Genomic DNA, 25689 nt, shown 5'->3' on the forward strand with positions numbered 1-25689 from the left:
CCCCGCCACCTTGGAGAGTATCTGGCATGGAAGATCTGATGGTTCCATGTTTGCTGAGTGACTGCTCAAATGTGACTTTTAGCATGTGGCTAAGCCTCTCTGAGCCTCGGTTTCCTTGTCTGTGGAATGGTGGTGATGGAAACTCCCTTGAAAACTCGATGGATGATTAAGTCTGGTGTGTGGTATCAGGCTATGCCCTAGAAATGCTTAGTATTTTTCCTACAAATAGTGAACTCCGAATAAAGTGGAGGGTTATCTCGGTGGAGTCGGCCAGGATGTGGGGGAAATGGGTTTTCTTTCACGGACATGGGATTACAATCCTGTCTTTGTAGTGGGAATCTATCCCTGGGACTGTAAGAAACTCTTGGAAACCACATTAAAGGTTCTATTTTTTTCTGTTTTTTTTAAATATTGATAGACAACATTTAATTAGGTAATAAAGCTAATAATTTAGATAATAAAATAATAGCTAATTATGTGTACCTTTAGATACCAGGAGACTTTCTGATATCGTGTTCCAAGGGCAGTGTGTGTGCAAGTGTCTGGAATTGTCCTGTGTAGCATGCACGTGTCCCCAAGAGCACACACAGCTCCCCAACCCTACCTGATCAGTAAAGTCCTGGCCTGACCTCTTGTGTTGTAACTGTGACTTCTCCCACATGGGGTAATCGTCAACTTTGACAGGAGCCAGATCAAACTGTAGTAAAGACATCGCATCAAGGGTCACTCAGCTCCCAGCTCGCATTTATTTTGGGTCTGTAGCTGTGCCTTGGACAGGTCAGTGCCCTGGATGCCACCCAGCTGGCCAGTTCTGCTTGTTGTGTCTGTGGGTTTCCAGGGTGTGGGGGACGCTGAGGCTGCTCACTCCTAGATTCCGGGCAGAGCTCTGTGGATGGCTTAGAGTACAGAGTGAGGTTGGGGGCCGAGAGACACAGAAGTATTGACTCCTTTCATATAACCATAGGTTCTTATATTCAAATTGAATATGTTCTCTTTCATGACATTATTCATGGAAAAAACTTGAACACCCTCAAAAATAGTTCAGGCAGTCTTGGGGGTTTCTGGCATATGTGGATACACATTGTCTCTTACCCAAAGAGGCAGAATAGGGGAGGTGCTGCCCAGCCAAGACGTAAAGGAAGGGCCTGCCCACTATGGATCCAGACACTCTGGGAAATGAGCCTAGAACCCTTCCTGATGCCTGGCCGGTGTCCCTGGTTGATGGTGTCCTTTCATCCTGTCTGCGTGCCAAGTCAATCAAGGGCGGGAAGAGAGGTGCAGATGTCCTCATGTGGAGGGTGAAGATGTCCACAGGGGACCCCTGTATTTTATCAGCGTGCAGCTCCTGCGGGGAGATGAGGGACACAGGACTTGAGTTAGAGGGGAACAAAAGAGCAAAAATCAGTTAAGTATAGGCCCCTCAGGCATTCACCCTTATTCTGCCCAGCCATTTTTGTTCTATAGGGGAAAGCTCTGAGGCCAAGAGACAGGGTCCAAGGTCATGTGGAAGGAAAAGGGAGGGACTTGGACCCAGGTCTGTGTGTAATTCTTCCCAGTTAGCCAAATTGGAGTCTTAGACACCGAAATATCAAGCTGGCGTTCCCACATGTGGCTTGTTACAAAAGACCTGTATATCCCTGAGACAATTTTGGAATTCTCTTTTCTCTTTCTCCACCATGGGCCCCAATCTGGGGGAAGAAGTGGCAGCCAATGAGCACATGACCCCTGCTCCATGCCACATCTTCCCAGAGCATTTTCCCTCCTGGCGAGTGAAGAGAGGTTTGTCCCATAGACCCTACCAGAGATCCTAACATTAGCCTGCTTCTGGAGGTCTACAGGATCTCAAGTAAATACAAACTTGTATGTTATATACACTTGTACTCGTGTTGTAACTGTGACTTCACCCACATGGGGTCATCGTCAACTTTGACAGGAGCCAGATCAAACTGTAGTAAAGACATCGCATCAAGGGTCACTCAGCTCCCAGCTCCCGTTTATTTTGGGTCTGTAGCTATGTCTTGGGCATTCAGTGCCCTGGGTGCCCCCTGGCTGGCCAGTTCTGCTTGTTGTGTATATAGCTTGTATAGTAAACAGCTCTCACACCCAGGAGAGGCAGCGTGGCCGTTTTGTCATCTGGCATCTCCTGGCTCAGCTGGCAATGGGGATGTTTGTGTAGTAGATTGAGCTCATGGGCAGTGCCCTTTCGTTTCCAAAACCAAGCTGTCCCATTTAAGGTGACAGTCTGAACTCTTAACCCTGGCCAGCTCTTCTCAGACATGTCACCTAAGTGACTGAGGGAAGATGTGAGGGTAACTGGGTCCAGTCCATCACTCCTGCTGAGTAAACAACCCAGGCCTTCCTGAGGTTGAGTCATTTGCAGCCATCTCTGTCCTGGAAAGGGTGGCATGCTGTCACTATTATTCCGGAAATGGGCTCCTGCCCAAACCGCCTCCATGCACCTGGCTCCTGAGGGCTTCTGAATCACTGGTAAACAGCCTTGCCAAGTGGACGCCGGGACACACAGACCAGATGTGGTCTCAAGAGTCCCTTGGCTGATTGGCTTTCTTGGGACGATCGTCCTCTACTTGACTATGTGACTCAGGGTTTAGTTTGTTTCCACACTCTGCATGGAGAGCAATAGTGTCTGTGAAAAGCACTATTACTGTTGCTATTCATACTCAGTGGACATTGACCAAACACTTGTACGGCAGCTTGTACCAGGGCCACAGCAGTAAACAGACACCCTGGTGTTGTGTAGAGGACCCAGGAGTAGACAGGCATCCAGAAGACATTGCAGAAGTTTTAGAGGGACAGTCTTGGGGATCTATGGGGCTGAGGTTGTTGGGCTAGACAGAGCAGCAATGGAGCTTTTCCTAGAGAATTAGTAAGAACCCCTTGAGAGAAGAACTGCCAGTCTCAGAACAACTGAAAATTAACCTCACAGTCTACCCCAAACCCTGGTCCTCCACCCAAGTTCTTGTCTCAGGACATGGACTCCCAGGTACATGGCCGGGGAACTCTCAGCACAGAAACAGGACCTATGAGCGTGTGGCAGCTGCATTGGAGAAGCCAGAAAAGGCTGCAGTCAGAGCGGAAGGCACAAGGTCATAGTGAGGCAGAAGCCTGTAGCTTTGCTGATGAGTCTGTGGGGACACAAAGGTGGATCCCCAACAGGAAAGACAAGACCAGCTCCGTACATTGTGTGGGGAGTGACAGGGAGAGGATGCACTAGAGGCCAGGACACTGGCATTGACTGGGCCTTGAGTGGGTGGACAAGAAGCAGCCTGGATGAAGGTTGAAAGATGAAGGTAAAGAGCATTTCATTAGATGGAGATTAGTGGTTAGAAGTGGCAATGCCCAGTTGACTGGCGTGAGTACCTGGAGGGTCCCTGTCCCGAGACTAGAACTGGGGTAGAGGAACAGGGTTTGGGGTAGACTGTGAGGTTAATTTTCGGCTGTCCTGAGACTGGCAGTCAATGCCCTAGAAAAGAACACTCTACGCTCTTCTCCAACAGATATTTATGGAGTACTTACTGTATGCCATTTTAGAGCTTCAAGTTTTAGAGATTTTTCCAAAGGAAGTGCCATTCCACAGGCAGGGGGAGCCTCAAATACCTCCTTGGTAGGTCATGCTCACCAGCAGGAACAGTCAGTGTTTAGAGTCAGCCACATCAAGAGCTGAGGAAACTCTCACAAAGAAGAAGACGTGATAAGGTTCTGTTTTAGGGATGGATACTGTAAAGATCGATGATGTAGGGATACTGGAATGATGTGTGTTATGGGGATGGATGCTGTAAGGACAGATGATGTGGGGATACTGGAATGATGTATATTGTGGGGATGGAGGCTGTAAGGATAGATGCTGTAGGGATACTGGAATGATGTATGTTGTGGGGATGGAAGCTGTAAGGATAGATGATGTAGGGATGGCTGCTGTGGAGATTGATAATGTCAGGACTGATGTTTTAGTAAATTATACAATAGGACGGTTGTGGCCCAGTTTCTGAACCCTGCCATGAAATACTATCATATAGTTGGTAAATAGCAATAATCATACAACAGGTCACACAGCCAAACTAATGGTGAAGCCAAAAGTAGCCAGACAGAGCTACATGGCCCCCAGGGTTCTATCTGGTGCAGATATATAAGGTTGGGGATGTTGCCCTTCTTTCTCCAACTCTTGGCTCACATAACAAGTTAAGACATATAGAATCTGTCTCCCATGCCTCTCTTAACTATTACGGTTAGCAAGAAATTGACTTATTATTAACCTCTGGATCTTCTGTTTGTATTTTACCTCAAGATTATGCATTTCAAAATTCCAGAAGTTTTTCTCTGAGAATCTCACAGACAGTGGCATCCAAAGCGGGGAAGCAGGTGAGTTGTCACCAGTGGGTTCAGCCAGAACTGTGCTGACTTCGTGGCTCTCCTGTGGTCCCCGAGGAAGGGAACCAGCCATGGGCAGGTATCTGTTCTGCGAACCACCATTCTCGTCAACCACAGTGTCTCACGTGAAACAGGTGCCTGCGAGCATTCTTCTATGTGTGAGGAGCGGATCCGTGCTCTGCATACACACATGCATGCGGTACAATAAAGACAAACACACCGGTGACATTAGGTGGCCTTGGGAGGAGTCTACACAGAACATTCAGGCACCGGCAGCTGGATTTTTGTCCCTTTGGGACTTAGCCAGTCATGATTGACATTCATCTTCACACTTGTTCCAAAGGCCTTTTCTGCAATGGGAGTATAAGTCAGAGTAGGGAGAAGGCCCACTGAGCCAGGTGAGGACAGTGGGAAGACAGCTGTAGTGGTTTTCTTCCTACCTTTTGTTATGCTGGAGGCTGAACCTAGGCCCTCATATGTGCCAGGCACGCACTCTACCACTAAGCCAAACCCCTACTCCAAAGTCAGCCCCATAAAGAGCTGTTTGGGGTTAAATCCCACAGAACAGCAGCCTGAAGTCAGACACACCCCCTTTTTCAAGGGAAAGCTAGCAATTTCTTCTCATCTGCCAACTCTACTGGATCTAGAGAAGCAGTTTGATTCCTTTTCATGGTGAGGAGAAAGAACACCAGGATTGATTAGTGATGTCTGCCTTGTAATGGCCATCTTTGAAGTTGAGATTGCTATCCAGTGAAGGAACATGCTGGTTCTATAATTCTTTCCTTCCTATAATCACCCCATATATATGGGACTGTTTTTTTCCTAACCCAGCATAACCACACTGCTTGAGGTCATCCAAAAAGATCTGAAACACAAACTCTGTTTCTGAAATCCAACATAAAACAGTATTGTAAGCTGGTGAATGACAATATCAGGAAGGAGAGATAGGTGCCCCAAGTCAAACCGTCCAACTAATGGCAAAGCCAAGAAACAGCAAGCGGCCTTCTAGGTCATGTCTGGTTTAGAACAATTGTCCCTTTCACCAGCCCCTCCCCCAGCTCTCTGCTAACAGTAAGAGCTGACTCATGCAGAGTCCACCCACCCACCCCCCTCACGCCTCACCTTGGCCTGGCATCCTTGAATTATTCACTTGCCCTCCTGTCAAGATCTCCTCCTAATCATCTATGAGAGACATAGGTCAGATGCCCCCACACAAAGCACCCCACAGTTAGCAAAGGGCTTTCTTCACAGTGCCATTTTACTTCCGTATGAAGCCCCCTAAGAGAGTCTGCTCTAGAGGGTTCCTAAAGTCCCTTCTGAGTTATATCCAAGCCCTCGAGTCAGAGAGCAGCTTACACGGCTTGGAAATCTACAACTTCGTCCCCAACCCTCAGAACACCGATATCATTGCCATACCATTGCTCACGGAGTCCACCTCAAAGCGAGCAGGCGCTGGGCCCATACTACACTAAGGCCTGGGAAGCCCCGCTATCTACTGAGTAACCATGGCCATTAGGAGGAGCTGATGCATCCTCAGGTGGCAGTGTTCCTAACTATGACTCAGCATCATTTTCTCTCCCCAGATGTGATTCTAGAATGCCTTGGCTACAAGTGGGAACTCCACCACCCACAGATTTTTCAGTCCGAGACCTTGGCCAAGCTCTACCTGACAGCCCTGATACAGAACACAAAAGGCCCCACAAAGGAGCTGGAAAAGATTCTGAAAGGTAACCTCCCAGGGGACCTGTGACGAGAGCCGCAGATCCCCTCAGGATTGAGAGAACATGGCCGTTGATTGGCACACGGTCGTCTTCATTAACGTTAAATCACGCTTCTACGGTGTGAGTTCCCCATGTGTCGAGACTGCCCCCTCAGCTATGAAGTGAGCGATAGCTCTTGTTGTATGAGTTTGGAACTTAGAGGAGGTAATAGGTGTGGGGGTTCTAGAATAATACCTGACATGGAACAAGTATTCAGTACATCTCCATTAATATCTTTGTAACAAACAAGTCTTATCCAGCCATGTAAAACATGGAGCCTACCTCCTTCTTAGAGGAGACAAGAGGGGCTATGTTGACTCTCCCGAAAAACGTTCTGGAAGGAAATCACAGTTCTGAAATCTGACTTGTCCGCCCTGTTTGTGCTGGTTAGAGGGTTATGTGTGCGTTTTCCCCTCTGTTTCCTTCCCTGCTGTCCTGTTTTTCTTTTTCTCAACTTGTCACCTTCCAAAAAGAATTTAGGTCACTTCTTTTATTCTCTCTTCTTTACACCCCAACCACCTTGGCCCTCCTCTTTCCTAGTCCATATGTCTTCAGCGGTTACAATAACAGCTTCTTCGGACACCAGCCTGACTATCCTCCAGACTGACTCCTAAGCAGGTGAACTGGAAAATCCATGGTCCCCAAAGCTAGCCAGCATGCTGGTCAGAGTGGGATTGCATCCTCAGGCTGTGGAAGCAATGCCTTGCTGTTCTGCAGCCAGCCAGGCAGCCAGAGTCACTAAGTGGCCCTCCCCGAGCCTGGAGTACACTCTCCTACCTGCTCACACCCATTTGACCAAACAGCATCTGAACCAGCATGGAGCCAGATCTGTAAGCAGCTTCTGCATCCCCACAGAAGCATGAAAACCCGAGTCCCTTCTTGTGATGTCTTTTCTGTTCCTAAGCATTAGCATTTGCCTCACATTTTCTAGAACAGGGCTGCACTCCTCCACCTTCCCAGAGCTCAGCTCAGGACACTGACTGAGCCATGGATGGAGACTCTGATGGCTTAGAGGGGAATTCCATTGGAAAGTAAGGGAGCCTGCAGTAGGGAAGAGGGCAGCGCTCATGTTATCTTTCATGGGTCCAGAACTGTGTCACTAAAGACTAGGTCCCGCCCCTCTATCCCAACACCCCTGCTAGTCACAAGGTCTAGCTGCAGATCTCAGAAACGGTATAGTAACGAGAACTCCCTGTCCATGATTGTCGCTGCTCTCCTCATAACCACACACACCGAGAAGTGCCAGGACACGCCTTTCCAGGATGTCCCATGGAACCGCCACCACCTTCCCCATGCCTTTAGAAATAAGCAGGGCCTCTGTCCCAAGGCTGAACACTGATCTCACAATCATTGCTTGGGTCCTGTGGGGAATGTCTGTGCACTCTCCTGGAGCTGGCATGGCTAAGGCTTCAGGAAAAGTTCTGGAGAGCCGAACTCTGTAGGTTCCACGGCTACTCATCCTCTTTACACCTCACACTGATGAACCACTGAACTAAGAGCTAGTGACGATTGTTTAGGATGACACCCAAAGAAACGGTCTCTTCTACTAAGTGCACTCCAACCTGGTCTGATTTCCACAGACCTCAGGAGCATGGTTAGTATCCTATCTGTCTGGGTGTTGGCAACCTAACCTGGAGGGAAGGTTGAGCCTGTGTGTCTGGCTCTCATTCCGGCTTAGCTGGTACTGTCCTTTCCTTCAAAAAACATAGGCTGTTGTGCTTATACCAGGCAGCTAGCGGGATAGAAAAACACCCCAAAATAATGATTAAACATGGTAAGCAGCATGAACCATCAAAATACTAGCCAACCCCTCCGGTGTGTCTCCTGTGTGAGAGGCATTTGTGTGTAATGTCTTTCGCTTTTTGCAATGGGGGGAGTAATTGGTAAGAACATGCATACAGAGACCATGCAATCAAGCTAAGAGGAAAGTGATCCAGAGTTAGGTAAAACCTGGCACTTAGAAGGTACAGAGGTAGGCAAGGATGGTGCCTAGTGGGTACTTCCTAAGTAGTGGGTACTTCCTGAATGTCAGAGGGTCGTGAGGGGATGCTGAGAAAAAGGGACTTTTGTTGACACATTTTTTCTGCAGCTCCACTTCCTCTTTGGCTCCCACCTCATGCGATCTTGAGCTCAGTGGTGCTAGAATCTATTCATTCTGCCTGTTCAGCTAATATTGACTTAGGGCCAGTGTGTGAAGAACCATGGCACATCCTGGGGATGGTGTGGCTGGTGAACCGTCAATGTATCTGCCCAATAAGTGTAAGATTAGATCCATGGTGTAACAGCAGGTTGTGGTAAGTTGGTCTTCGGAGAAGAAACAAGCCAAATAGTTGGAATAACAGTGCTGTCTTCCCTATGGGGTCAGCCAGGGAAGGTTTCTCTGAGAAGGGGACCTATGTGTAGGCCCCTAGAGAAGGAGAAAGACAGGGAGGGAGTGCCTCACTATTTAGGAGACAAACCCAGACTGGTAAGTTTAGGACCTAGGTAGAAGTTGGAAGCCAGGAAGCTCCTGGGATCATAGGTGAAGCCCTGGCCTCTGTGCGGAGGGCAAGGGATGATCTTGGAAACCCTCTCTGAGAGCCTCAGTTTAGAACAGCTCCAAGTACATGGACTAGCTAACAGTGAATTGGCTGGTGCCATCCCTTCACCCAGAAACTCTTGGGTGGCAGGGGGCAAAGCCTCGAGAGCCACTATACGGGGCTTGTTAGATGACTCAGCAGGACCGCCAAGTCCAACAATTAGAGTTTGCTCTGGGACCCACATGGTGGAAGAAGAGAGCTGGCCTACACATGTGCCCCAGATATAAGGATATAATAACATTTCTGGGAATTTCGTTTGTTTGAGACAAGGTTTTTTCCGCGTAAACAGTCCTGACTGTCCTGGAACTCACTTTGTAGACTAGGCTGGCCTAGAACTCACAGAGATCCACCTGCCTCTGCCTCCCAAGAGCTGAGATTAAAGGCTTGTGCCACCACCACCTGACGTAATAATACTTTTTACAAAGAAGAGAGCCGCCATGTGGCTGCCACAGCCCCCTCTACTCAGCCTTCAGCAGGTGGTCCCACTTGCTACTGGCTCTGCCCATGAAGCCCAGGCACCAAAACTAATGGCTGAGGCCTGCTTTGCCTTCAAATTGCTCACAGCCTAGATGGGGGGAAATGGAAGAAGGGCAGAGGGAGGGGCACAGAGCAAGACGTTGTATACACACCCAGCAGCGTGATGCAGAACTCAGTCACCAGTTCTATCGATGCTAATATTATGTGGGGGGAGGGGGCTGGGAGAGAGTGACAGAGGAACCTCTGTGCCGCTCAGCAGCTACTTGTGAGTCTCAAACTGTTTCTAAATAAGTAGGTACCTCTAAAAGGCATCCACCAAACAACCGAACTAAAAATACAAATGACATGAGCCAGGACCCAAGCTATGTGCACGGTGATGGAGCCTCATTCTCCATCTTCATACTCCATTTTCTTCACTAGCTCAGGCACCTGAGAAGGTCAAAGAAAGGTCCCCTGTAAAGAAGATCATCATCTCCTTGAAGATCAATGACCCAGCAGTCACCAGAGTTGGTAAGGTGACCCGTCTTCACATTCTGAGAAGGCCACCATACGGTCCTCCCAGAGACAAAAATGAACAGCAAAACCCCGCAAACATTTGATGCATGCTCCTTCTCAAAACTACTGAGCAGGGACTGGAGGGATGGCTCGGTCAGCAACGAGCCTGCTGCATAAGCGCAAGGACCCAAGTTCAGGTCTCAGCACACAAGTAAAAGCCAGAAGCAAGCACATCTGTAGCCCAAGTCCTGGGTGGAGTCAGGGAGGCAGACATAGGCGAGCCCTGATCAGTGGCCAGCCCGCTGAGCCAAAGTGATGAGATTCAGTGAGAGGCCCAGCCTCAAAATAGATAGGGTGAAGAGTGATTGACAAGACACCTGACATCAACCCCTGACTTTTACACACACACACACACACACACACAGAGAGAGAGAGAGAGACAGAGACAGAGACACACAGAGAGAGACAGAGAGACAGAGACAGAGAGAGAGACAGAGACAGAAAGAGACAGAGATGAACAGTGCCAAGAAAGAAGGACCAAGAAGGCTGGGATACTAGGAAAAACAGGAAATCAGAAAGATCAATGTGGCCACTGGTCAGGGGACAAGATATAGGAAGGGAAAGATGTTCAGGCTTCTCAGACCTGGGGGAAGCTACCTTACTGAACTCATGCCTGTAGGGTATAGGGACATCCATGGGCCTACCATTTTCCCAAACAGCACTTGATATACGCACCACACACACACACACACACACACACACTGGTCCCCATTGGCTGGCTTCCAGCAGCAGTAGAAGGTTCCTGCAGAGTGTTCAACCTTTCCCCCAGGTTTCCCAATCAGCCATCTGTGTGAGCACAGCTTGCATGACACGCTGTGATGACACAGGTCTTGTAGGTATGTAGGTCAGAGAGCACTACAGACAGTGTCCTGAAGCACCGACACAGCTTGTGGTCCGCATAGTATACTACATCAGCATAGCAGTGCTCTGTTGGCACATGTTGTGTTTAAAGGAGGCCGGGTCCATCTGACCTCTGGCCAGGCAGTCTGGTTTCTAAATCACTAAGTTACCCTGGCTCTTCCCAGAATGGCCTGGCCTCTTCTGAAGTTCTCAGACTCCAAGGGAAATCCATCACTCAGCTCCATGTCAGAGATCTAGAGAAGAAAAAGTCCACCTGCCTGTATGTAGCATTCTTCACAGAGTCAAGTAGACACATTCCTGTGGGGCCATGGACCCCAGGTTCGGGAAGACAGGCTGGGTGACATGCTAGCCTTGGGGTTATCTGACACGCAAACCCTGAAGACAGACTCAGAGGAAAATCTGCCTTCCTCACCTTCATCCTCGGCTTCCCTAGGAGGCTGCAGGTCGAGGGGGTCATCTGCCTAGGTAGTCTGCACCCAAGTCTGCACTCACCGTTCCTCCAAACATCTCCACCCGCTCCCTGCAGCAGTAGTGAGACTCCCGGGTGGGCGGGCACACAAATCCCACACTAACGGCTCCCCCTCTGCCCCTGCCTCCCCAGCCTTCGCCCTGGCCCTGAAGAACCTCTACATGAACGAGGTGGAGATGAACGTGGACAACGTGCTGGGCGTGCTGGCTTCCGCTCACATCCTCCAGTTCAACCGCTTATTTAAAAAGTAAGGATGGCAGGAGGGGCAGGCTGTGCGATCCGGGAGTATTCTTTGCGGCTCATTTCATGAGATGTTCCTCTTCCTTGGAGTTCCCTTTGTACCAAGCATGACTTAGAACCCAGAAAGGGGCATCGTGAAACACACTGGTGTATTAAGTGTTTATGACATCCCCCATTATGTTTGTGCATGTCGGTCAAGTGGTTCTTGATTCCCAGGAATGAAATACAAGTGGGGAGATTCTACCATGGGAAGAGATTTTGCAGGTATACAAAGTGATTTCCTTCAAACCCGGCTCTCTTATCACTTTTACCTGAGTTCATCTGGGAATTAAAACCTTTCCCCATTAAGTACACACACTCCTAAGCTGTCTTGCTTGCTTCTTCCTGTCCTCAGACCTCTCACTTCAGATAAAACCTTGTTTTATTCTTGAAAATATTTTTTAATTGTGAAGAATGTTGCACATAGTCATGGTAAATTTTTTTAAAGGGGAAAAATGCAAAGATCAGGCCAGCGAGCAGCCCGGATGGTACAGGCACGTGCCACAGCCTGGTGACCTGAATTTAATCACCAAGACGTACATGGTGGAAGTAGAGAACTAACTCCCTCAAGTTGTCCTCTGACCCCCACATGAGCACGGTGGCATGCATATTCCTTTCTCCCCCACAAAGTCGATTAATGTAATTTAAAATTTGTTTGTATGAATGTAAAGATGAGGATCAGATGTGGCCATATCCCAGCATTCACTTTGGGGCATAGCCTTCTCGCCTGGGCTGCTGATTGGTCTGGCTGCCAAGCAGGTGAGCTCATGGAGCCAGAAGAGGACCAGGAGAATTAAGATCCATGTTAAGGCTTCTGCTTCCTGAGGTCACCTGGGTCCTGAAGCCTGTATACCATGAGAACCTGAGAGCACCGTCTCAGTACTTCTGCCTTGAGTGACGTAACCCAACAGGGCTTGGTCACCAGCCCCCAGTTATCAAAGAGCTCTTTCTGCAGACTTGAGAGCAGCTGTGTGAATAAGGAGTGAAGACCGGTTTAGTTCTGCAGTGAACTGCCCATTCACGATGTGCCTCAGTAGTTTGTGTCATAGACTGTAAATCCTCATGCCCTAACCGCTGCCTGGGATTTGCTGAGGGCTAGGGGACAGTGGCCCCAAAGCCTGGAGATGGTGTGTTGGCCATGGTCAGACACGGTTCTCGGCTTTCTGTATCTCCCCATCCCTCTCCCCCGACACTCCCCAAGCAGCCCTGAGAGCTGGCAGTGTTCCTGATCTAGCTGTCCTAGTGAGGAGGCTGGGGCCGGAGAGACACAAACTTGCTTCCAAGTAGAGCAGCGAGGACCTCAGACCTGCTGTTCTTCACCACACTATCCCACTTGGCTTGGGTGAGGGAGCCATGTTGTCACTTCTAGGGCCCTAGCTGGGGGTTGGGGTGGGAGGGCCGCTAATTCCACCCTCATTCGTGCCCCTGCTCCTCCTAGAACTGTTTCTTGGGCTTCTCTGGGATGCCAAGGAAGCAGAAAAGGACCAATGGGCAAGCAGTTGCAGTTGCACTTGCAAGCCTATGGCTCAAAAATCCCCACAACACAGGAAATGAGTCAAGCAGGGTGGAGTGAAGTCAGCAGCTCACAAATGTTACTTACCCAGGCTGGGTAGGATTGACTTCAAGGACAATTTGTGCCTGTGACCAGCACTCCTCTGAAATCTCCCTTTTAACTTATCTCCAAGTTCTCCTGTGTGTTGACACCTATGAACGGGTACCTGCGCCAGATGGAAATTCCTGTGTGGGATTTGTCTTTCTTGAGTGTCCTGTTCCTTCTCCAAGTTGCAGGGATGTATACCTTCTGAATCCATTTGGCCCTGAAGACAGGTCTGGAGTAGACTCGTGTGGCTGTCTAATTCCCAATGCAACTGTGATGCAATTCGGTCCAGAGACCTAGGTGGTCTGCCTGGCTCATTTAACCTTCCCAAGCCCCAGTGAGTTTTTACTTTGGGCTGTAGCTGACAAGTTCATATTGTATAGCCTAGGCTGGCCTTGAACTAGTAAATCCTCCAGCCTCAGCCTCCTGAGTACTTGGATTGCAAGGATGTACCATAGCTCCTTGACAAATGCCAGGTAGTATAAGTGAATGAATATCCCACCCAAGCCAAGAGAAGACACCAGCTGCTATGGAGAGGACGGAGACAGGCTTTCTCCTGGGGAATCTGGAAGGATTTCACGTATTAATTTAAGAGGCCACACGTTCAGATTCAATGCTACCCATGTTTCTGAGCCATCACCCCATTCCCAGGGTACCGGAGGAAGCCTCAGGTCAGGTTCTCCAACTGCAGCTTCTCAGAGCCTTATTGGGGATACAGATGCCCCACGAGCCAAGGATTCTTTACGGGCTCAGAGGTCAGGGATACCCTGCAGAGGAGACACTGAGAGGGGCTTGGGGTCTGAGAAAGTCCTTCAGTACGTTAGTATGGCCAGACTTGCAGAACCACATAGCTAGCTGCTTCTGATGGGAGGCGAGGCAGCTGAAGTAAGATTAGTTTTGTGGTGTTTTGAGGTTGTCTGAGGAAGCTGGCCTTGACTATGCAGGCAGTGATGGATGGGAGGGTCAGACTTTGCCTGAGACTTCCCATCCTCCTTAGGTGATGTAGCTGATACCCACTTTAGCTCAGCCTAGTCCCTTGGTTCTGAACCTTCCTAACGGCGCAACCTTTTAATACAGCACCTCATATTGCGGTGACCCCCGGCTGTAATATTATCTTGTTGCTACTTCATAACTGTAATTTGCCACTGTTATGAATCATAATGTAAATATCTAATACTCAAGATATGGGACACCCAGGGGTCGCCACCCACAGGTTGAGAACCTCCAGCCTCACTGGTTAGTGTGACACCCGTAGAAGCGCAGCTCACTTCCTTGGATCGTTACTGAGCAGCTGTTTCCCAGGCCCACATGTGAGGAGGGTGGCTTTCCTCTTGAAGCGGGCCTCTAGCTACCTTCAGGCTCCACCCACCACCATCCTAACTGTGACACTTGGAAGCCCTGTGTGAGCATTAGTGTCACGTTCCTGCCTCCTCCACGAATGAGCCAAGAAGAGCAGGTCCTCTGTTCTCCTGCCTCCTCCCCTGCTTTGGTCTGCGTGTCAGAACAGGAAGAACTGTAGCCATAACGAGCCAAGTCGCTTGACCTGCTCATGAGCCTGGGCACGTGAGGCCTGCCCCAGGTTCTTCGGATGACCCCAGAGAGTTTAGCATTCTAGGCTGGAGGTCAGGTCGGGCCTGCCGCACAGCTGAGCCTGTGTTCAAGAAGCTGATGGTGCGACTGATAGGGGTGGGTTAGTCATGAGCGTGGTGCGCATGAGTATACATGCATGCATGCATACATGCTCACGAAGGAGGACAACGGTGCCCCCGGGTCACTCTTACGGCATGGTGACTTCAGGCACCAGATGAGACGCTGCAGCTTACCCCGGCTGAGGTCCTGGTTTATGAGCAATCACCCTGCTAGCTGCTTGGGTCTGAATCACACACTCTGGAGGTCTTTCGCGGATGGGATCTGTGCACATGTGTAACACCTGGTGATGCCGCACAGGCTCTCGCACTGATGTCTGCGCTGGTGCCTGGACTGGGATCATAGCTGAGTTGCTGTCACAAGACGACTCAGGGTAGCTGGAGCAGAACAGGAAGGAAAAGGTGAACCCGGAGTTTAGGGTGATCCCGGGTCATAGAGGACCTCAGAGGTCCCATCAGTAACTTCCTCCACTTGGGTTAGTCAGCAGAATGGGGGACCGGAAGCATGAAGAATGGTTAAGTATAAACCCTCTGCAGTGTGGGTTTAGCGCAGGGGGCACTGTGAGAGGTTGGTACTGAAGGTGGAGCTGAGAGGAAGAGAGGACCTGAGCTAAGCTCAGGGAGAAAAGAAACCCAAGAATCAGGCAGATGAGAACTGATGGTTTTGCAATCTTAGGAACCAGGAGTGTTAAAACAGAAGGTAGGGAATTCTAATAGGCCCCAGCAGAAATGAAGATATTCATAAAAGACATTTGTGCCTCTCAGTCTGCCAGACTACAGAAACAATGGACTTCAAAGAAAAGAAAATTTCCCCAAAGAATCTCATGCCAAGAAAAGAAAAAGGTGCCAGCTGTTGGGGTGAGGGGATCTTGTATCCCAGAAAAAGATCCCACACAGTCCTGAGAACTTGTCACACAGCTACACAACCACATGGGATGAGCCAAAAGCCCAGGCAGTGATATGTCCGTGGTGGGCAGAGCCTCCCAGTTAAACTTTAATGTCACATAGGGACCCCAAAGACAGACTTGGGGTGGTATGGCTCACTGTATCTCGTCTCTCTTTCCCAATGTGCCCACAGAAATAAACAATAAATTTAATTATTAGCAGAAGAAATCTCCTTTTTCTGCCCTCTACTTTAAATCTTTTTTAATACTTTTAGTCGGCTTCTTGAGGCTGGGTGGCTGCACCTGGCTTGGGACTCAGGCTGTGACCCTTAAGTTTGATTAAAAAAAAAAAAAAAAAAAAGACTACTGTAGGCCTAGAATCAACTCAGCACAGGGTTCTCCTGTCCTCACGCCCAGCCTTGATGGGACAAGTCTCCTGGCAGTAGTGAGGTCATCCTAGAACACAAGGTGGAGGGCAATCCGGTCATGGCCAGGTGGTTTACTCATTTGCTGGCTATTTCTTACCTCTTCCTAGCAAAGGCTCTAAAGTCAGTACATGAAACAGAAACAACCGGAAGCCTTAATTTGTCTTTATTGTTTTTAGGGAGAAAGAAAAACAAAGACAGATAAACTGAAACTTGCCTACCACAGCATAGGTGCGCCACACACTCAGCTCTGAAAGTCCTAGCCGCTAAGGCTAGAGGCAACTCCAGGAGTGACATGGAGTTAAAATTGCCTATCAATCTAGAGAAAGAAGTCATCTCAGAGAGGCGCAGCCACTGTGGGCATCCTCAGGGTTCTCGGTGATGGCTAAAGAGAAAATGAACAGCGACTCTGTTCTTTTTCACGTTGGCAAAGGTGCCACAGCAAAATAGACGTCACGAAAGCAGTTCTCTGGAGGCATGAGCTGGGGAGCTCCTTGCTCACTGGCCACTCTGGCTTCACGAATGGATATGTTTAGACTAGATGGGGCCTGTGAGACGGCTCAGAGTGAAAAGACACATGCCACCAAACCCCAGAACCTGAGTTTGAACCCCAGGAACCACCAAGATGGAAGGAGGGAACTGACCTCTGCAGGCTGTCCTCGGAATCCCAAATGTGTGCCTTGGCCTTTACACACCTGTACACAGAAACGTCATTGATAAATTCAAGTCCCCGATTAGACTTTAGGTGGATCCCGGCTGGTTTTACTCTAACCACAGGGTGTTAATGAGCCCCAATGATGCCCTGAGAGCTGCGGCTGCTTGCCCTCTGTGCCCTCTTTGGTAAGGCAAGCGTGCCTCATGCCTGAAAGCGACCTAACATCAGATAAAAAGGTTACGGGACAGATACTTCCGAGATGCCACCTTCTACCTCCAGCTCACTGCGGTTTTGTTTCACCCTTCCCTCTCTCTGCACGTCAGTTCTGTCATCCCTGTTTTGCCTTTCTGATCGGCACTTGCTCCTGCCATCCGCCTTCGCACGTGCTTTTTCCCTCTCTCAGAATACCGGCCCCTCAATCCCGGCCCCGACCACTTCTTTGTCCTTCTGTTTCAGGTTCTAAATTCCACTCTCTCCGTTTCTGATCGCTTTTCTGATTAAAGCACAATCAGTTTCCCTCTTTCCTGCACTTCCCATGGTACCTTGTGTTTTAGCCTTATTAGCCCTAGGGTGTCCAACCTTTGGACATGGAGACACCATGTCATCTACGAATGTGTTGAGCTGCAAGTTTAGACATATGCATCCTAACCCCTAGCCAATTATAACAGCATGATAATCTGTTCAAGTGTGTACTTAATAAATGGCATGTGTCTTCCCATTGGCCATTAGCTATGTGCCTTGTACACCAAAGTCCTGGGCCAGTATCAGGCACACAGTGCGTGATCAGTAGATAGAATTTTGGTTGAAGAATCGGTCAGTGGAAATCAGGCCTGGTTATGAGAAGGAACTGAGATGTTTATCAGAAAGGTACTGTTGGAATCTGTTTGTGGACAGGAGAGAATAATATTTGAGGCTATCCAGCAGTGTGTCAGGAAGGAAATGCCTTGGGGAGGAGGGCATCCAGAGGCCATCTTGGCAAAGCTTCTCTGGCTCCAGGCCATGGGGCTACTTTCTGCTAACGAGGCTGCTCACTTGTAGTCTGAAGAGTCTGAACTCCTTCTGGCCTCACTCCCTCCCTTAGCCCGGAGCTCTTAGAACAGGCCTCAAATTCCTAAAATAAAGCTCCCTTCCCTTCCCGGTGAGAGGTCTCTGCCGCCACCCTCGAGCTGACCTAAAGTCTCTGCCAGTCCTCCTCTGACAGCACATGGGGCTGTCAGTACCAACAGTTTTCTCTCCACAGGTGTGTCACCATGATGTTGAACAGGCTCATGCCGAGCACCATCAAGAACTTCTATTTGGCTGGCTGCAAGGTGAGGATGGCGGGGTGGGGTATACGGGCCCTGGGATGCCAGAACTTTCAGAGCACCCGGGCCCTGGATGTCATCCATGAGGCCTAACTCCAACATGGCTACTCAAAAGCACCAACTCAAGAGTAGAAATACTTAACTTTCGAAAGGGAAAGAAGGAAGGAAGGAAGGAAGGAAGGAAGGAAGGAAGGAAGGAAGGAAGGAAGGAAGGAAGGAAGGAAATTAAAGATGTGTGAGCAAGAAAATAGCTTGAAAAGCCTTAATCTTGGGATTCAAGAGCAGTTTCTAGCATGACCTTTTCACCAAGGCAGCAAATACCTTCTAGAACACAGCCGAGACCGAGCTCTTATCCCACCTAGGTCCAATCAGTCACTGTTGGGAACAGTAATGCAATGCAGCTCTCGTTATCAGAGGGCACTGATTCCCAAGCCTTCCCTCCTCATTTCAATCCCCTGCCTCACATCTACCGCTCACTGACAAGTGGCACACCGTGGGATTTCAGGGCAACAGTTACCCACAGCCAGCATGTCATGATGCTATATCTAAGAAATATACCAGTGTCTGTCAAAGAACCACCTAGTTCTCAGTCACTCCATACACAGCACTAGAAAGTCACTCTTGGTAACATCCTTGTGTTCTGGCTGCCATTTCTCAGCAAGTCTTTAGCCCAGAAACACCCATGTCCTCAGGACATGCAAGGTCTGCCAAGACCTTCTCAACCCTTGTCCTCAGGAAATGCAAGGTCTACCAAGATCATTTCAAGATCCCTGGTTCTAGGAGCCCTTTTCACATTTCCTTTTTTCCCTCTCTCATTTTTATCAGCTCTTCGACAATTTTTTACAGTATATATTAACCATATTCACCCCATCCTCCATCTTCTCCCACATCCTTTCCTTTTCCCTAACCAACAAAATGTCCTCTGTTAGCTTGCTTAAAACCCACTGCGTACAGTTTGTGCTATCCTTATGCTATTGGAGACTGGTTGACTTACCAGGGGTCACAGATTTAAAAAGTGTCTCTCCCAGCAGCTATCAACACAATAGCTTCTAGGGTGGGCTTGGTGCCCACCTCCCCTACAGGTCCTGTCTTTTCATTCTTGCTTCTAGAATGCATGCTGGAGTAGCCTCTGAACTCCACATGGGTTAAGCTTCTCCAGACTTGCAGTGGGGTCACTGAAGGCAGCCCAGGGTCTTCAGCACACACGCCTCTGCTCAGACAGTCTGAACAGTAGCTGAACCAGTTACTAAAGAAGGCACCTTGGAACCTCAGTTTCTCCATCGGTGCCATAGGGATAACTGGGAACTGACCTCACAGGGAGTGGTTTAAATCGATGGAGTTCAATCCTCTGATGGTTGTGAACACGCTCCACCACCCCACCCTTCCACACTCCCAACCTTCCCCCGCTCCTACCCCGGTCCCCACCCCAGTAGAGTTTGTATGAAAATGGGGCACATCTGCACGCAGTGTCGCTGCAAGCCAGCAGAGGGGGCTGGGAACTAAGCATGCTTTTTCCAGCGCCTTCCTATTTTGCCTCCTCAGTACAAGGAAGAGCAGCTCACCATAGCCTGCGAGAAGTGGCTGGCGATGAACTTGGTACCTCTAGTGGGGACACAGATCCACCTCCGGCACATCCCCCAGAATCTGCTGCACAAGGTGCTGAAGTCCCCCAGGTCAGAGCTGGTGTGCTGCCCGCAGGGTGGGGGTGGGGAGAAGCAGGCACTGTGGGGGACAAGGAGCCGTCCCCAGTCACGGCCAGACCCACATCTCTGTGGACTTGCCCTTTAGTTCCCAGTTCTCCGCTCTTCTGAATAACCAGGCCTTGGATGGGAGCCAAAACTCAGGGTATTACACGTGGAGTCAGGTTCTTTATGCTCCCCTAGGTAAGGACCTGCTGATGTCAGCTGTCTCCTTATCTGACTAGGTCAGAAAAGCAAAAGACTATTGCTTAAATTATTAAAAAAAAAAAAAAAGAGGAAGAAACCCGACAACATTCATGTTTTATTATGGAAAATAAAGAAAGGCAGAAAAAGAAAAGAAAAACTTCTCACCCCAAACAAGATTTCATGTCTAGTCCCTTACTCCTTTACTGAAGCCTAAATATCCAACTGCCTGTTTGGCCTCTCTGTCAAAGCTAAATGCCTGCAACTTTCAGAGGCCCCTGCCCTTGCTGCTCACCCCTCTCCTAGGACAATGTCCTCAGGACACATGAGAACCTTGGGATTCCTCTGGATACTATTTTGATTTCACCTTGACCATGAGGCCAATTGTTTCCAAACTGAGTACTCCACAGTGCCTGTGCCAAGGCCAAGCCTCCATCATCTCTCGTGGCCCATGGCAGGGCCCGCTAATGATACACCTACCCCCAGTGTTGATCTCGCTTCTGGCTTTCATCTCCACAAGTAACATCTGGTTCTACCATCTCACAGTCTGACACAGCCACACACATGGACCTTCCTCGGACTCTCTGCAGTGGTGTGGCCACCCTGTGCATGCTCCCTTCCGCCTGAAATCCCTGTCCTGTCCTGCCGAGCTCTGTCTCCTCCTTTCTCCAGCTGTCTAGGGAGCCGTGGACAGCTCTTAGCTTTTAGCTGATTCCTGATGTTTTACCAACGTTCTCACCTTAGCTACTGGCTTTCAGCGCAGGTTTTTCTTCATCTCAGATTATTTCCTTACGTTATACTTCTAGAAAAGAAATTGCCAAGATGAACGGACTGTCTGTTTTGAATTCCTCTTTTAAAAATATTTTATTTGAAAATTTTAATCTTCAGGAAAAACAAGAATAGTGCAAAGGAACCCTGGCTTCTCAACTTGCAATAGTTTGCCTCTAACTACAGTCACCTTAAGCTGTGCACAGCCACCCTGAAAATGCATTGGGATGCCCCAAACTTCCCTGACCTCACAGCTACCACAAAGCCACTGCAGGGTGTCCATTGTTCACTGTGTGATCTCTTGGTTGACAGGGCTGCCATGCCAGTATGGTTGCCAAACACTGTGAGAAAGGGCCACACCATACTTACCACTCTCGGAGGAAAAGATCAAGATCTGAAGCTTGCTTTCTACTACTGAGTGTGGATGGCTTTATTCCACCACAGAGTAGAAAAACTCATCCAAACCCCTTTCACTCCCAGGTACACCCTTTGCCCGGAGTCACCCACCTTTGTGTTCTGTCCCTGTTCTGTTTGCCTCATTCTTTACATATATGTGAATACACACACACATACACACACACATACACACACACACCTCTCTGAACTGGAGTAAACTATGTACAAGTGCTCCTTCACCCCAAATGCCATTAGGGGTGGTTTCCTAAGAAAGAGAATCTCTTTTAAAGATTTCTGTATTTTTGTATTATATCTATATCTATATCTAACTATATCTATATCTATATCTAACTATATCTATATCTAACTATATCTATATCTAACTATATCTATATCTATATCTATAGCTATATCTGGGTGTTTTTCATCTACATGTACATTTGCACACCAGAAGAGGGTATTGTATCCCATGGGACTGCACTTACAGATGGTTGTGAGCCACCATGTGGGTACTGGGAATTGAACTCAGTGCCTCTGGAAGAGCAGCCAGTGCTCTTAACCTGTGAACTATCCCCACCTGTCCGCCAGCCCCAAGAAAGAGAATTTTAAAAACTTTAATAACAAGGAAACTTGCCATTGGCATGATACTTGGATATCACTGGCCTAGTGACATTGCTTTCTCTCCCCCTAATTCAAGGCTTAGTTTCAGACCAAATGTTAGGTTGCCAAGTATGCTGGTTAATTTTTATTGTCAACTCGACACGACCTAGAGTCACCTGGGAACAGGGAACCTCAACTAAGGAACTGCACAGATTAGATGGGCCTGTGGCCACATCTGTGACAAATGTCTTGACTGATATGAGAGGGGCCGGCCTCTGTGGTACCATCCCCAAGCAAATGGACCTGGGCCGTGTAAGAAAGCTAGCTGGGTGTGAACCAGGGCATGGGAGTGAGAGAATGAGAGAGAAAAAGAGAGAGAGAGAGAGAGAGAGAGAGAGAGAGAGAGAGAGAGAGAGAGAGAGAGCGCCAATACGCGGTGCTCCTCCATGGGTTCTGCTCTTCATGCTTGAGCTCCTGTCCTAATTTGCCTCACTGATGGACTGTGACCTAGAAGTGCCAACCGAAATAAACCCTTTCCTTCCCCGAGTTAGTTGCTTTTGATAACAGTATTACATCACAGCCACAGAAAGGCAACGAGAACATCAGTTCTCTTTGGGACTCTTTTCAGATGGCTCTTGGTGCTCACAGACAGTTTCTAAAGACATGCTCCCATTTGGTGACTTTCAGAGGTGGAGATCATATTCTATTTTAAAGGAATATTCGCAGTAAAATGAAAGAATGCAGATGTTTGTAATGTTTGTGTGGTAGAAAGTAACCCGATCTTAGAAATTCTGTGTCAAGGGGGTCAGAGATGACTCCATGAGTAAAAGTGCCTTCTCTACAGCCAAGAGGACTTGAGTTCAGATCCCAGCACTGCTGACAAACTGAGCGTGGTCCCATGCACGTCCGCAACCCCAGTGTTGGGGAGCGGTAGAGATGAGGGGATCGCTAGGGCTTGATGGCTGCCAGGCTAAAAGAAAAATGTGTCAGGGAGAGACACCGCCTCAAAGGATAAGGCATACAGTGATGACAGAAGAGGATACCCGATGCACTTGGGTGACCTCTGTTGGCCTCCGTGTGTGTGTGTGTGTGTTGTTCCATGATGGATCATTAACCTATTCCATAATTTAGATTTACCATGTGACACCCAATGCCCTCAAATGAACAGAGGAAGGAGGGCGGCAAGGTAGGGTCCGTTATCGAAGAAGATCCCAGAAGCCATTTCAGGAGCAGCAGGACGCTGGTGGGCCCCAGGCACTCTGCTCTAGTTCCCTATGTTTTTCTCACTCTTGTACCCACCACCCTGCGCTCCACCTTCCAACAGAGCAAAGGTCAGGACACGGAAGAATGTGTAAACATGGCGTCCTTAGACATGACATAACACCATCCATCCCTCCCTCGGGAAAGGCTGAGCTGTCCCACACGGGTAACGTTTGACTGAAAAGGACGGGGAAAAATAACATCTGACCACAGCCAGAACATGAGTGATGGTACAGGCCTGACAACATGCTCCCCCGGCAGGAAAATAGTTCCAGAGCATGACGTGTCAAATGTCTAGACTAGCCAACCTGGCAGACGCCGAGTGGAAATGGGGGCCTGGCCTTCTGGCCCTGTGCCGGAGGCACCTGCACAGATAGGCCAGGGCTTACTGCCTGAGGGTCTGCATCCCCAGCTCTCACAGCCTGAAGTGGACAGAGACTCAGTAGCCCAGACTCCTCACTTCCTCTCTCAAGCTGGTCTGGATCTCCAGCAGCCACAGACTTCACGCAACCCCATGCTGGGAGGGTGGAGTCAGACGGATCCCAGAAGGCCAGTGGTCATCCAGTCTAGTGCAGTCGGTGAGTGCCAGGCCAGTGAGAGGCCCTCTCGGAAAATAGGTAGAGAGAGTGTTTGAGGAAAGAAAACACATAATGTCAGTTTCTGGCCTCTACACACACATGTATGTACATGAACAAGTGTATAAGCGCACACCTCAAAATAGATAGACAGACAGACAGACAAGTAAAGAAAGAAAAAGTAAATGTGACCAGACTAGAGGGTCTCTTGTCAGGGCATTTGCTGAGAAGGGTTGGCACCCCACTTCCCACATCTAACCCAGCAGGAACAGCTCCTCCAGTAACTAAACACCAGGTGCCATAGGTACTGCATGTTCGTCCTTCCGGTGCCCCCAACCCCGACACTAAAGTCACTGCCTCTTAGAGCAGAGAGCTGATAGAAAGTTCTGCTGGCTCCTGGGCCCACAGCCTGCCTCCAACATGACATCCTCTCCCACTCATCCTAGAAGTGAGGCCTCCCAGAAAGAGGTTGACCAGGCCTGGGATACATGTCCCGAGAAGTTGTGAGAGCCCAGAGCACACATGCGCACGCACACACAAATACACACACGTACAGCCGGGGTTGGAGCATTCCTGGGCCCCACTCAGCTGACCTGCCAGATAACCACTATCCCTTCACCCCCAGCCTGTGAGAAAGACACAGGATCAATGGTCTTTTCTCAGCAGAAGCCTCTACTTCTGCGCTGTCCAGCATTTCCTCTCTGAAAGTCCCTTCTCCTTGACCTCACCTCTTTTCAGTTTTACTTTCCATTTGCAAACTATATACAAATATACACTGTACTCCTGACCTCCTGGGCCTCCGGGCGTAATTTGTTTGCCTAGAATGTGGTTCTCAGTTCATTTTCCTTGTAGAGATCACCACCAGGTGACCCTTGTTCTCCTGATTCTAATTTATGAAATCCTCATTCCAAGTTCTGTCTTCCTGGAAACCCCAAGGGCTATCCAGTTCCCAGCTACAGAAAAGGGTACCCTACAGCAGGGAGCCCAGTCGCTCTGTTTCCAAGATCCCCTGCTTCCTCTCTGTAAGCCAGGGAAGCTCAGAACCTCATGAGTTCCCTAAACAAAAGACACGGTGAGATGGTGTCTTAGTGGGGTTAAAGGTGCTTGCTATGCAAGCCCGATGCCCCGAGTTCTATCCCCAGACCCAAGTAAGAAGCTGGATGTGGTGGTGCACATCTGTAACTCCAGCACTCCTACTATGGGATGGATCGTGGAGACCTGAAAGCTCAAGGGCTAGCCTGCGCTACAGAGTACAGCCGAAACAAGGGATCTACTGCCTCAGCAAGATGGAAGGTCAAAGCTGAGTACTGACAGCTGTTCTCTGGCCTCACACAGATCAGAACATATGTGCACTTACACTCACATACACCATGGAATGCACACGCACACACGCATGCACACTCACACACGCACGCACACACACACGCGCACAAGCGCATACACTTGTAATATTGTTTAAAGAAGAAAGGCACCCCTGCCATCCTTGTCACACCTCTCCCACGCTATGCACTGTCATACATGGAATTTCTGTAGCTGGTCCTTCTCTGGCAAACAGGAACAATGCCGACCAATTACTGAGCGTTGTCAAATACAGAACACTCTGAATGGTTCTCCAGAGGGCTCATCCCCACAGCAACCCAGTGTGCTGGGTCCTTTCACAGACAGTTTTCATCCTGTGAGATGGAGATTATGGGAAATGAAGGATCAATCAAAGCTGTGTGCCCCGCTTCACCCCATGCAGCGGTGAGCTGGATTTGAACCCAGGCCAGAATTCCCTCAAAGCCATGGCTGTCACCAGATTCTAGTACACCTTTGAGACCCGTTATCTTACTGATTGATGGTCAAACCAACAAGGATGCTGATCTTACTGCTTTTTATTGAAAATGTTAAAATTTTGTATTGTATTTATTTGGGTGTATGTACACATGTGCAAGCGTGCATGCATGTGTGCATGCATATATCCTGGCACATGTGTTGAAGTCGGAAGAAAGGAAGGAAGGAAGGAAGGAAGGCAAAAAAGAAAGAAAGAAAGAAGGAAGGAAGGAAGGAAGGAAGGAAGGAAGGAAGGAAGGAAGGAAGGAAGGAAGGAAGACCAGAATATCAGGTCAGGAGTGGTTAAAGACACATCTGTAATCCCAGCACTCAGGAGGCAGAAACAAGTAGACCTCTGTGAGTTTGAAGCTAGCCTGGTCTACATAGTAAGCTCCAGGCCAGCTGAAAGTACATAGTCTCAAAAAGGCAAAGCAAAACAAACAACAAAATATCACCAGCAAAGCAGTTCACCTCTTTTCCCCAGTGCGATTCCATTCCTAAAAAGAAGGGAGTGACTG

The 25689-nt window shown here is 49.0% G+C and overlaps 1 protein-coding gene across 3 annotated transcripts in view; it reads left to right on the forward strand.

Moving 5' to 3' along the window:
• Window positions 1-25689, forward strand: part of Btbd16 (BTB domain containing 16) — a 49558-nt gene that overhangs the window by 4560 nt on the left and 19309 nt on the right. For 2 of the 3 annotated variants that reach the window (XM_050166098.1, XM_050166099.1), the window contains exons 3-8: window positions 4304-4377; window positions 5970-6113; window positions 9623-9712; window positions 11220-11334; window positions 17814-17883; window positions 19420-19550. In XM_050166098.1, coding sequence (XP_050022055.1) covers window positions 4304-4377; window positions 5970-6113; window positions 9623-9712; window positions 11220-11334; window positions 17814-17883; window positions 19420-19550 — 624 coding nt within the window. Of the gene's footprint in view, window positions 1-4303; window positions 4378-5969; window positions 6114-7949; window positions 7964-9622; window positions 9713-11219; window positions 11335-17813; window positions 17884-19419; window positions 19551-25689 lie in introns of all 3 variants that reach the window. The other variant, XM_050166097.1, reaches the window with a different exon arrangement.

Source organism: Alexandromys fortis, unplaced genomic scaffold (assembly GCF_014885135.2).
Source record: "Alexandromys fortis isolate MF-2015 unplaced genomic scaffold, M_Fortis_MF-2015_v1.1 scaffold_146, whole genome shotgun sequence".
Lineage (NCBI taxonomy): Eukaryota > Metazoa > Chordata > Mammalia > Rodentia > Cricetidae > Alexandromys > Alexandromys fortis.